Source organism: Haliaeetus leucocephalus, unplaced genomic scaffold (genome assembly GCF_000737465.1).
Source record: "Haliaeetus leucocephalus isolate CR32 unplaced genomic scaffold, Haliaeetus_leucocephalus-4.0 Scaffold0, whole genome shotgun sequence".
Lineage (NCBI taxonomy): Eukaryota > Metazoa > Chordata > Aves > Accipitriformes > Accipitridae > Haliaeetus > Haliaeetus leucocephalus.
Genome location: NW_010972436.1, coordinates 8,039,712 through 8,053,202, shown reverse-complemented (window position 1 = coordinate 8,053,202; position 13,491 = coordinate 8,039,712). Strand labels below are relative to the sequence as shown.

The window sequence follows — 13,491 nt, the reverse complement described above, 5'->3', positions numbered from 1 at the left end:
TTTTCAAGCCTTCAGTGATGAGCCTCCATATTTTCATTAGAATGCACTGCAGGAAGGGCAAGGCATTTCTAAGTTTATTTTCACGTCCATGCAGTCCATGATACTTCTGTGATAGTGTATGGCTTAGACCAGTGCCTCTGGAATTGTGAATAATAACATGAAATAAAAATTGCTTGTGTGATTACTGGGTTCCAGGAACATTTCCAGTATTTACATATATTTGGTTAAAGAAATAACAGTATGCTTTGTTCTGTGCCACTCATCAAGGCAGAGCAAATGACAGTGCTTTTTTTTATTTTAAATAGCCATGAAATTTCATTTTAGTGACACAAATTCTGTCTTTATCAAACATACCTGATGGAAGAATGAAAGGATCCAGTGTGGAGTTTTCTTTTTTACAGATATAGCCAACTTTCAGCTCACATGGCTGGTTTTCCCATTTAGCATCTCTTCTGGGATTTAGTACTGCACAGAGTTTCTCAGGCTCAGGCTCAGGGCTTCCTTCATAGTATAAAAACCAAATTATTTTTATGTAGCACAGGTTTTATGTCAGCAGCTGAAAGAACAATTTACTTCCAGCCTTTTCGTGTGTCAATTATGGACTCATGACTTCATTGCTACAGCTATTTTTCTACCGGAGATAAGGAAATGTAATTTAAAAGTACCCATCAAAACATTTTTTCAGATGCTTGTTGCATAATTCACACTTTCTGCCATATTTGATTGCAGAATGGCTGTCTCAAAAATAAGACATTCCTGTAAGTTCTGCGAAAATTGTTGGCTTGCACAGAAGAGAGACTAGACTTTGAGCCTGCACTGATGGAAAGGCTGCAGCAAGTCCTTTCCTTGCCCACCCCCCACCCCCGCTCTTCAATCAGGCTGTGCATAGGGGCCAGCCATACAGCCATTAAGGAACATGCAGTTCATAACCAGTTGCAGAACAAGTTATGTTGTTGCCCAGTCAGTAGATGCTGGACTGAAGAGTCCAGACATTGAAGGGGTACCTGGTGCTGCTACAGTTGCAGTGCTATGCACAGGCTGTAGGAAACCAGAGTTCATAGTTTCACAGCTCATGAAACATCTAGTTTTATATACACAATTTGTCAGGACCCAATTATGCTAATAGGACTACATGATGAGCCTAAACCAGTGAGTTACAATCATGAAATCAGAGGACGCAGTTCAAGCTAATATTTTGGGGCAGGAATGCAGTAAGGTAGCATCTTAACATAGTTCATATTCAGACAAGGAATTTTACAGATGTGAAGAAAGAAGATTGTTCTTCAGAGTAAGAGCCGTCAGCTGCTAACAATAAAAAGAAATTTCAAAACCTGAAAATTAGAGTGCTAGCTCTGCATTGTAGAGTGAATGAATATTATTTGTTAAGAATATGAGACGAAAGCAGAATGCCACTGATCTGTGGGTTACGTTGTCTCGCAGCTGAGTAGGGAGTGGTGGGAACCTAGATTGGACAAAGCCTGACAGAGTAGGCTTCCTCTTTATGGGAGCATGTTAAATGACTTCTAGTTTCTAGAGCTGTGTTTAGCAGAACACAAAAATAATAATACCGAATTCCTAAAATAAAATATAAGGCATCATCCTTTTGGATGAGGTATACCAAATCACATGTGAATACAAATTTCCTCATTTCTACAATGCCCTTGCAGGGCAGTCTTTCCTTTCTATGTCAGGTTCTGGACCAGCAGCTTTCAGTGGTGTGCTGGAACAAAAAAGTTCCACTCAGGCCTATGCAGAAAGGTCCTTTCTGCATGTCCCTTCAGCCACTTGGCAGCAGATTTGCTCCTTGCTGCAAGGAGAGCCTCCTCACATGCCTTCACACTTGCTCTGTGTCTCTCCTCTGCCTACCTCTGCAACCAGCCCTCCAGGAGGTTCACCAGGGCCACTGTCCTTGGGGAATGGGCAGTGTTTTCCTCTTGTCAGAGAGTTCCACAGTGTGATGACTGGGTTTTTTTCCTCCCCCCGAAAGATACAACTTATAATAATTTTGCAGTAAACTGGAAATCTGTAGATTAACTCATCATAATAACAACCATGTGGGGATACAGGAACTCCAAGGGTTTGGGCTGCTTGACCTGAGAGCCAAGAGCTCCTCTCCTCCGCAAGACTTAAGGAATTTGACTAGCTCAGCAGAACGTAGAACACCCTCTACCAGACTCAGCAACTCTGGGCTTTCTCTTCATCCTCTGTGCTAGATAAAAAACAGGTGGCACCTTTGAGACTTGGGGAAGGCTAAAAGATGGAACACGCGTGCATTTATTCAGCAAGCAAACATTCAGCATTTGCTGCAACCAGCTGTTGCCATGACAATCATTAAGCGACTTTCAAAGATAAACTGCCAATGCTGTGAACTCTATTTACAGTCTCTCTTGAATGTTGAAGAGGAGAGAAGAAGAGAGGAAAAACATAAAAAGTGAAGGGGAAGGTTTTGCAAGATTGATGCTCACTGACAGCTGAGTCCTTGCAGGATGCAGGGTCTGATAACCCTTGTGAGAGTTGAAGAGACACAGAGGTTTTAACTGACTTGAAGGCATTCCTGGTATGCTACAGCTTGACTAGTGCTTTTCACTTTATCTGCTGCTGATAGGAGATGAGTTTATTCAACTCTTCCGCTTGAAGCTGCTTGTGATATATCCAGTGAAGAAAAGCATCATCCTCAGCTTTTTAATCTCACATATCTCATAAGCCTTTCAACTCCATTTCTTCTTGTTCATGGGGAATACTACAGGACTGTAATTAATATGCATTCATCATACTGGTGGGAAATATTAATTCCTGAAACTGTTAAAAAACCGATTACTACCTGGTGCCCAGTTAAAGTATCTGAAGGGAATGCCACCGCTCCACTGCCAGCCACTCTTGAGATTCAGACTGTTAAGCCCAATCCAGAGAGAGGATCTCTTGCTGTCAATCAAATCTAGGTAACCAAAATTGGTAAATTCTAATGAGACTTGTTAGGAAATGCTCTGCATTTTCAAAGTTTGGAGGAAGATAATAAAACTCTACTTAGTGATTTCTAAATTCAGTACAGAATCCGTGTTTACTGGTAATAAACTCTGAGAGTTTATTCTGTAGATAAAGGATAGGGAATGGCAAAAGACTATTTTGCTTATTAGTTTATCTGAATTTAATGCTATTCTACAGTTATATGTAAGCAATAAGGTTTGAAAACTGAAACACTGACTTGCTATTGTTGATATTTATGTTACAATTTTGCTTGATTGTGATGCAATTGATACAGAGCCTTCGTTCTACAGAGCCTATGCATAAATCCAGAAAGTCTTTAGATTTTTAATAGTGTTTTGCATAAAATTTGTATGGTATTTCCAAAAATCTATTTCATTATATATACATGAAGCATACTGATTTCTTAACACAAAAGTCATATAATGACTGCCTCCTATAATGCCACTCCTTCTGTAAGGTCCCTTTCTGGGACCTTCCTGGTGTTTTCTGATCTTGAGCCAACTTTTGCTTAATTAGCTGGGAATTCTTGACTTTCTTTGAAAAAAAAAAAAATAGAAATAATTTCAAATGGCAATTCCACAACTTACTAAAGTTCCACCTGTAAAAACCTTAATATACCATTAATTGTGCTATTTCTCTAGCACTACATATACCCTTTTTACATCAGCTGTTCATTGTAATGTGATTAAAGCACTGAAACATTTGTAATTAGTCAGAAAACCTTTGACACTCTTTTTACTGAGTCTTGCTTATTAGTTCACCTCTTAGATACATTTGTTCATGTATCTCTGTGACACTTAATAATTCTGCGTTCTGCTGCTGGCAGCTCTTCCTTGCTTGGTGCCACGTGAGAGCTGACTGATAGTTTATCTGGTAGTAGGTTCCTGTCAAAGGATCTGTGCTCCAAAATCTGTCATTGTCTGTGTGAGAGAAAGGAGATTTAGTATTGCAGTTTGTTATAAACATCTTACACAAAATGTTATGAGAAAATTTAACTGCAAGCTTACTTGTGAAATGAGATTTGGGAACAAATAAGGCTCAGACCCCCAAAACCCACAATCCTCCTTTAGCTTGCTCTTTCTTAAGTAAAAGAGGGTTTGGTATTGATGTTAGCAGAGATGGGCCTTTCGTCCTTTATTTTCAGTTTCCCCTGTCAAATCTGATAATCTCCAGGTGAAAAAAGATAGTGTAAAGAGATCAATAAAGCAAAACTGCACGTTGGTCATTATGTACTCTGAAAACCTGTTTAGCAGCTCATAGGCTATGCCAGAATTAATTCTTGGCTGAAATACGACTGAAATGCAAACATTTCCAATGATGGAAAGTTTGCTTTTCAAACTATGCCATCATTAATTACATTTGCAACACTACAGGCTTGGGGAAGAGTGGCTGGCAAGCTGCCTGGCAGACCTGGGGGTGTTGGTCGACGGCCGGATGAATATGATCCAGCAGTGTGCCCAGGTGGCCAAGGTGGCCAATAACATCCTGGCTTGTATCAGAAACGGCGTGGCCAGCAGGACTAGGGAAGTGATTGTCCCCCTGTACTCGGCACTGGTGAAGGCTGCACCTCAAATCCTGTCTTCAGTTTTGGGCCTCTCACCACAGGAAAGACATTGAGGTGCTGGAGCGTGTCCAGAGAAGGGCAACGAAGCTGGTGGAGGGTCTAGAGAACAAGTCTTATGAGGAGCGGCTGAGGGAACTGGGGCTGTTTAGTCTGGAGAAAAGGAGGCTGAGGGGAGACCTCGTCGCTCTCTGCAACTACCTGAAAGGAGGTTGTAGCGAGGTGGGGGTCTTCTCTTCTCCCAAGTAACAAGCGATAGGACAAGAGGAAATGGCCTCAAGTTGTGCCAGGGGAGGTTTAGATTGGATATTAGGAAAAAATTCTTCATGGAAAGGGTTGTCAAGCATTGGAACAGGCTACTCAGGGAAGTGGTTGAGTCACCATCCCTGGAGGTATTTAAAAGACACATAGATGTGGCACTTAGGGACATGGCTTAGTGGGACTTGGCAGTGTTAGGTTAACAGATGGACTCAATGATCTTAAAGGTCTTTTCAACCTAAATTATTCTACGATTCTATGATTTTTTTAAAATGTATTCCTTATGTCTACTCTGCATGTGTTTTAGGTAATTGAATTTAGAAGTTGTCTTCTGAGAGCTCACTGTTAGCAAAATTGTTCCCCGGGTAAGTGCTAATAAACTGTGATTACAACTTCCCCTAACTTCCTCTTTCGTTGAGGAAAAGATAGTGAATTTCTTGAACGAGTTATTAGATGAAATGTTTTCTAATTTTTGTTGTGTTTCTTTATTGCTGATTCACTTCAGACTTGTAGCATTCTTTTTTAATTGTAGACTCAGGTTTTAGTGATAGGGTCCCAACAATTCTTTAATGTCAAACATTTCATGTTTGCCAGTTTATTCCCAGTGCAATACTCCTATCAAAATGCCAAATAGTGAGTCTGTGGTATAACACTGAAAAATTAGGTCTGAGGCAGCATTTTTAGTATCTTCATTAACACCGTATTTTGATGATGTTCATCATCCTGCACTCAGATGCACATACATTTATCTGTTGAGATAACATTATCTTGTAATGTAATCTGAAACATTACAAGGGAAAGGCTGATGATGCTGCTATTTCAGTAAGACCTTTGAGCCAATGTTCTTATTTTATGTCTTTCAGAAAACAAACTACATCCTCCGTGGACTGTAGACCAACCGTGTTATACAGAACAGAGATTTGCATGGGTAGAAAAGGTTATACTACTGTTACTATAGATAGCAATGAGGCAAGGAGCATTAGGCTGTGAGTAGCATCTCAGTTTTCAAATTATTTTATGCTGAATGCAGTTCTATTTAAAGCATTGATATTGATATCAATATCAGTATTGATATATTTTTCTAACAGTGTTGTGTTATAGCATCTATGTCAGCATTTGGGACTTACTGCCAGTTGGACAGAACCCATACAAATGGTCTGCATCGAAGTCAGGAGTTGTTGCACACCAGAGCAAGCCGTCCGACCTGCCTGCAGCCGTGCACCCAGCATACCATTTACCGCTCAGCTGGAAGGGGAAGGCACACGCAGCTCCGTTGGCATTTCCTAACAGTGTGAACAGATCTGAGGGGGCAAAAGAGAAATTAGAATATAGGTAGGGGAATCTGGGGGACCCAATGGTCTGCATAAGGCTATGTGGACAAAGCGGTACAAGTGTTACAGTAGTGTAACTGGGCACCTACTGTCACCAGCAGTGTCTTCCAAGGAAGTTCTGGGTAGGTCTTGCAATTCACCAGTTGCTTATGATGTCACCAGCTGTAACAGCTGGAAATAGAGAAGCTTCATACTGTAGCCAGCTCTGAAAGAACTGTAGTGATTTTTGTCTCATGTATTTAAATATAATTTTCTAAAAATACCATTACTGGTTTATCATGTAGCTTAACTTCCCATCATTCATTAAAAATACATCATTGATTCAATTGTTAAATGTTGTGGCATTTTTGGCATCTGAAATCTCATAGAGCAATTGAATGGTAGCGTCCATGGAATTATTTTCTTACATTTAGTATTGACATATTAAACATAAAGATTTTTGCCTTTCATCCAACAATACTAATACAATTTCACTAGTACTAGTATACCATTAAATAAAGCACTTTGATTAAAGCTAACAATTAAAAATAGCCTAGATCCACCTTTCCTTGAAAAGTTAAGAAAAAAATGCATGGTTTTTGCACATACTGCATTCTGTGTGAAGCTAAGCAGCTGCACATATCCAGGATGGAGGAATACAGGCCTGAATATGTGAACTAATCGTCCTCCAGTCCACCATTGCCTCAGGGAGAAGAGCTGACGTTAGACTAAGGGGAGCAGAAATCAAAGGACCCTATCTGTGATGGCAAACACATGGGTTCAATACACCATCAAGATTAACCTTTAAACTTTACCTCCATGGCCTCGAGAACACAAATCATCCATGGTTCCATAGATCTTCCATTTATTCATCATCGCTGATCCTGTGTTCAGCACGATATTGTCGTCTTTTCTTTTGCCAGCACTGAGAAATAACTCTTCCCCTTGGATTGCCAAGGTCGCATTTCTACACTCCCATTTCTGGAATTCACTCTTATTGTTGCATGGGTACAAAGAAATTTTAGCCTGCTTTTGCTTGTAGGGCACTCCCAAACATTGTGCAAATGCCACACTCATCACCTGGTGAGCAGACACCCACCTGAATTTTTGTAACTCTGTGTTTTTCTTGCAAGAAGCTGTGGTCACTGCATGAGAACTCTGAGCAGTTAAACAGAGCTTAGTATCCTCATTGTATATTAACAATATTTCATTGTCTGTAAAACAAAATAATCAGAATTAATGTATTTATGGTGAGCACATGGTGAGGGGAGCTTGTGAGGAAAGAGACGTGCTGTTGATTCTATGCTGATCTGACTAATGTCTGGAGACTGTAAATCTGAGTCACTTTTGCAAAGATCAAACAGCATTTTCAAGACTTTTATTGCCTTCTGGGAAGGAAAAAATAAGTGTAGCTCATGTAAATACAGTACAGAGGAATAAGAGCACACAAAATACATTATGACAGCTTCAAAAATGTCATCACTATAATGGAATTTTCATGAGTATAGTGGATTTTATTTTTCTAAATCCCTCCTGAAATACACATTTCTTTCAAGATTTCCAAAAGAGACCTTACTGAAGATTTGGAAGTTTGCCATCACCTCACGCACTATAGATTTAGCTCATGTTACATACATCTCCACAGGGTTGCATTTGTGCTTAATAGTTAGTGAGTGAGCCTTCTGTGACTCTTGCTCTTTCTGTAATTGGCATGTTCTGTTATGGTTTGGAGGTTTTTTTATGAAAAAACGTGGAACGGTGACTTGTTATCTTGCCATGTTCCAGTATCCTCTCATTAGTTTGTCTACCATAAGAAGTCAACGTAATTCACACAATCAAATCACAAACATTCTCAGAAGAACCAACACCAGGCAGTATATAGAGGTAAAGGTACTATAGGTGTGTGCCTGTGCCTTGTTATGGAAAGACAGTATGTGAATGCTCAACAAGCTAGTTAACATTCCCAAAGGATTATAGGCAGCCTAATTTAGTAATCTATTGAGACAAGTAGGCCCTGCCGGGAAGGGCTACCCAGTACTGGAGTTGTACTGCCGACACGTAAAGCAGGTCGTTCAGCGCTGGGCATTGCTCTGTGAACACAGCTGCCTGCTTTTCAAAAGGTCAAGTAGCGTACAGCTCCCACTTGCTTTGGGTCATGAGGGACTGAAATTTGGACTACAGGGAATATTCTAGGACCTATGGGACAGGAGGGCAAGGCTTTGCCCTTCAGTTCTCTGCACCTCAAATCCCCGCCTGGAAACGAGATGTAGCATCACCCCCGTATCCATCTGAGAGAATAACCAACCACATCAGGTACAGTGAGATACCCTTCCAAACACTAAAGTAAATTTGTAGGACAAGGGTAGGACGTTAGGGCACAGCCAGTGTTGAGTAGTGAACAGAGCAGAAAGTATCTGGGAAATTCTGGGAAGCTTTGACAGGAAGAATAGTTCTTGTGAGGATATCTGTATTTAATGCCAGATGTCTCCCAAGAAGGCCCTGTATTGCTTTGACCAGCTTAGTAATCTATGGAAGTTTCACTTCTTCAAATCTAAATTTGGAGCTAAGACCTAGTTTCTCCTTTCCTTGTCCATTTAGACAGAAGTTTTAAATCTTTTTAAATCTTTTATTTCTTAATGCCAACTAAATAAGTGCTTAGTGTAGTGCCCTAAGTTTCAGCTATTGTCCCTCGTGGTGTTTTGGGGTCTAATAATAGGAGTTCTCACTGGAAACAGTGAGGTTCATGCTTGGGCTGTCACATGGGTTTGGTTCCCAGCTCTCAGAGCAGAGGGGAGACCCCCTTTTTGCACAGGCTAGTGCTGGCACAGCTCACGTGGCACAGTGTCTGCTTTCAGAAGCTGTAATTTATACCCCAATCCTCCACAAATCTAATGAATTGAAGGATAAAGGAAAAATGTCCTTGAACCTTATCACCACCCTCACATCAAAAGGGAGCTGTGATCTGTCCCTGGTCAACTTCAGAGCCTTAACTATGCTTCTCATCCTTACTCTGAAAGCCATGGCGGTTATTCCAGGGCCGTTCTTGACTCTGAACTTTTTAATTTTTTTCACTGGCATCTGTTCAGCCACAGTATTACATCTCACATCAATCCACAAGCTCCATATCATCCCACACAACCTCATCTTAAAGCTAGGAGATACACGTACAGCACCCTATTTAGTTCCTTTCTGTTTTTCATTTTTTTTGTAACTCAGTCACATATACTGTGCACTACTTCATCTACTTCACAGAGCAGACATAACCAATAATTAAGTTGTATCCAAAAGGAAATCTTTATCCGCATGCATAACCTGTCCTGACTTCTGATTCCCAGCTTTACCCCATTTCAACTCTTCCCCTTTCTTTAAAGGTGAACCAACATCTCTGTATCTGCATCTTTTTTAAACTTCTGTGGACCACTCCAGTTAGGATGAATATGAAATGCAAGGTAGTCAAGCTGCATGAATATCTTAAAGAGCCTGAGAAATAAGCAAGAAAACAAAAATGCCCACTTTCACATCCACTTTTGCAAGGGATAAAAAAAAAAAAAAGACTCACCAAGTGTCTGAAAAGCAGTATGAATGAAAGAGAGGAAAACTAAGACTGTAGAAAAAATCAAGTATTTCATTTCTTTCTTCTTATTCACAGAGATGAGCTGAAATTAATTGCTGCAGTACAAGTCCTTAAGGAACCAGTTGGCATTGGGTCCTTCTCAGTTTTGGAGAGTTTTCGTTGAAAGAGAAAACTCTGGGCTCTAAATAAGGAAATATCCTGTCACATGTGGTATTTTGAAATCTATAAACAACTACAAAATTCAAACTTTGCATCTGAAAGTGAAGTTTCTATCCATTCGAATGCAAGTGGCAGAGTTTGAACGTTCAACATCATTTCGCTGAATTATTTTTAACTTTCTTGGTTCTGCTCCAGGATTGTAAAGGCATGACCCTCAAAGACAAAGAAGCAGGGAGTACACTTTAAATGGATATACTTTAAATCTCATACATACTTATCTGGGAAACTCCAAAAAAAAAAAAAAAAGCTAATTTCTTGGCCAGATAGGTCTTCACTGCTACAAAAGATATATTCATTTAATTTGATGCATGGAACAATGTTGACTTATTTCAGTGTGAAAAATTAACCCAGATGGGATGATTTAATTTTGCTTGGTAACTTGACAAACTGGGCACTATGTATACACTTGGTTTTGTCTTCTCCGATTTATCAGCTGGTAAATCTACTGTGCTATTATTTCATGTGAATTTATCTCAGGAGAACCAATACAAATTAGCAGAATCTTTACAAATCTTTCTGTTAATGAGAGATTTTGACAACAAAACTGCCTTTCAAAATTATTTAATCCCTAAAGTACAAATGAATTTTAATACTTAATAGTTCTTTCCTTGTACCAAGTGTAAATGAGACAAGGAAAGAGGAATATTTTCAAACAGTACAAATGAGCTCCAGCCCTTTAGCAAGTGGAAATCAACTTCAGCTATGATGCAAAATCCCTCGTTTGTTTTGAAGGAAAAGGAGAAAAGATATTCAGCAGAAATTGCCCTTAGAATTTTCACTCATTTTTCATGGCTTTGTTATGAAGACAAATCTCACAGTATATTCTGCAAGGGCAAAACATCACAATGTGAGAGAAGAAACCCAGTTATAGAGTATAGGGTCTTCAGAGCTGTGTTACCAGTATCAACCATCAATATTATAAATAATACAATTTCATGGTTTTTTCCATCTGTTTATTCTTTTGATTTGCCTTGCCTTTATCATTAGTCATCCAACAGCACTGAATCCAATTCAGTGTCAGTATTTACAAAAAAGATAAATATGGGTATTGTTGTAACTTACATGAAGGAAAAAAAAGAATGTAAGATCAAGGGGACTGTCAGTAAAAGTAGTTTGAGTACAGAACGCCCTTCATTCCCTATCCTCTGCAATATGTTTTGTTTGATTGCAGCATCTACAAACCAGCAGTCCAATGTCATGTGAATCTCTCCTTCCCAATGATCTCTCCTGTACAGTTCTTATGCACTATGGGTCTGTTTTTCCCAGAGATCCTTGAGATCTTTTTCTTTTCTTTCTTCAGCCTGTCATAGACAACATAGAGTTCCTAGAAAACTTAAACGGCAGAGTAAACCTCTGTAGCATTTCACTGCCAAGACAGTGTGGTGTGCCCCACTGCCTTGCTGGCCTGTAGCATGGATATAGTGCCCAGATGTCAGTCCATTTATCAGATAGTTGGAGGACAGTATGAAAAGATGTCCTAAAATGAGCAATCAAGTGAAATAAAACCAGGAATGGGTTCTTCCAGCTTTATTTGGCATCCACTTTATTTTATAATTTATTTATGTTTCTTCTTAGTCATATGCCTTGTTCATATTTCTGTGTTTCCTCCTGTTAGCCTCTCTCTTAAGGTAATTGACTCATTAGATCACTAAACCATTCAACATCTCTGCATGCTAATTAAACACTGAAGTCTTATTATGTCATATATAGGTCCTTTATTGATATAGTCTCATACTGATAATTGATACAAACCATTCAAAGACAGAATATGCCTGAGTGTTTGCAAAGATTTACTTGTTTTGCAAAATCCAAGTTGAAGCCATGAATGAAGGACAAGTATTTGCATTTCACTTATAATGCTATGGCAAGGAAGATACTTGTGTAAAGAATGTAAGACAGGGGCAATAATGGGGAAAAACAATTCATGTATATCTGTCTTTATTCCAAACACCGTTTTACTTGACTAACAGTATGCACGCTTCAGTATGTTATGGTGAGATATATTCTCAAAGTGCAGGCTTTGGGGCCGAGTGCTCTGCAGAGAGAGTGCTCGCTGTATGTCTGCACTTGACTCTGTATGTGCTGCTGCCACAGATCTCTAAAAAGAGAGAACACTAGGGTGTTAGTCCATAGCTTTTAAATCTAAATTCCCACTAGTTCTGTTATTTTTTGTGCTTGATTAATTAGCCATTCTATACAGTACTGAGTCTTCGTCCTGAGACTATTTCTTGAAGAGCATAGAGCAATAGCTCTTAATTCTTACCAAAGGAATAATTGCCAATTTTAGTTCATAGTGTCTATTAGGTGCATGTAACTTTTGCTAAGATTTGCTTTGTTCCAGCTAGATTTTTTTTTAAGCTTAACCATATAGTTTGGCTGTGTTATCCCATTAGACGACACTGCGTTCATTTTTTTCTTTGTCATTGGTAGAATCATTTTCATTGTCCTTTCCAGTTAGGACATGGCTGTATTCTAGCAGTCTGCTGCGCCGCCTCGCCTCTCTTTCAGTCTCACGTTGAGTTTTGATCTTGAATAAGAAATAAATCGTGAAGCCCATCCCTAATAAAACGATGAGGACTAGAGTAAGTAGTATCCACGTATTCATGCGACCATGAGCTTTGTCCTTTTTGGCATCTGTAAATAAATAAAAAGCAAATAGAAGTGGGTGTACTGTAGCCATAAATAAATATGAAGAATACTGAAAACTAATGGTCTAATTTCCCCCTTAACTACCAGGGGGAAAATCTATCCTAATGTCTCTGTGTCAGTCCCCCTCATAGATCTTAGCATGCAAAAGAAGGAGCAAAGAGGGGGTGATCAGTTTACCAAAGCATTTAGCTGTCCTGGGATGCCCGAAGCGTTTCGTAGGTACTGGTAAATTGTGCTGGGAATGAATTAAATGGCAGCTAAGTAAATTAAGCTCATATAAATAAATATATAAAAGGCAAATAAATAGTAAATATTAATTAATAAAAAAAACCCCAAGTATTTCTTTTCATGTCTCTTTGAAACTATTGGGGAGGAGGAATAAATCCTACCTTCCACGTTTGCAGCTGCTTTCAGAATAGCTGTCAAAGATAAAGACAAATGTTTAGTCAAAATCTAAAAAGGTCACATGTTCATCCTGACAGGTTCATGTCAGCAAAAGGTCTGGTAACCTGTGCATCAAGGTTGCCTCATCACTTCTCCTGGAAACACATTTGCTAAATTAACAGAGGTGAAAAGGCGTGATTGATTTTTAGCCTGATGTTCGGTGTAATAAAACTGCGGTGGTTTGCACACTGAAAGCCGCCTTCCCGCTTCCCTTTCAATAACCGGAGAACCTCCGAGCGCGGGTAGTTCCTGGCCGTTTCAGGTGGACTCCCCCTTGTCCCCCGGTTCATAAATCTCGCCCTCCTCGCGGGGTCTGCAGGCCTGCCGACACCGGGACAGCCCGCCCCCACGCTGAGGGCACTCCCACGCTTTTACGGTACCGCACACGGCTCCTCGGAGGCCCGGCGGATTTTAATTCACCGTAATCCGTTCGCGCCGCTAATTAGGCCCCTAAACTCGAGCTTTCTCCCGCCGTTTTCCCCGGCTGGGCA

The 13,491-nt window shown here is 39.9% G+C and overlaps 2 protein-coding genes across 2 annotated transcripts in view; both read right to left on the bottom strand.

The window, feature by feature from the left end:
* LOC104838475 (macrophage mannose receptor 1-like) overlaps window positions 1-9,743 on the bottom strand; it is a 33,371-nt gene extending 23,628 nt beyond the window's left edge. The window contains exons 1-6 of the mRNA XM_010578268.1: window positions 9,674-9,743; window positions 6,930-7,328; window positions 5,932-6,105; window positions 3,747-3,905; window positions 2,822-2,935; window positions 355-501 (exon numbers count right to left, since the gene is read on the bottom strand). Coding sequence (XP_010576570.1) covers window positions 355-501; window positions 2,822-2,935; window positions 3,747-3,905; window positions 5,932-6,105; window positions 6,930-7,328; window positions 9,674-9,743 — 1,063 coding nt within the window. The remainder of the gene's footprint in view (window positions 1-354; window positions 502-2,821; window positions 2,936-3,746; window positions 3,906-5,931; window positions 6,106-6,929; window positions 7,329-9,673) is intronic.
* Window positions 9,744-12,296: 2,553 nt separating this feature from the next.
* LOC104828799 (macrophage mannose receptor 1-like) overlaps window positions 12,297-13,491 on the bottom strand; it is a 33,531-nt gene continuing 32,336 nt past the window's right edge. Inside the window, exons 27-28 of the mRNA XM_010562742.1 lie at window positions 12,946-12,975; window positions 12,297-12,541 (exon numbers count right to left, since the gene is read on the bottom strand). Of these exons, the coding sequence (XP_010561044.1) occupies window positions 12,297-12,541; window positions 12,946-12,975 (275 nt within the window). The remainder of the gene's footprint in view (window positions 12,542-12,945; window positions 12,976-13,491) is intronic.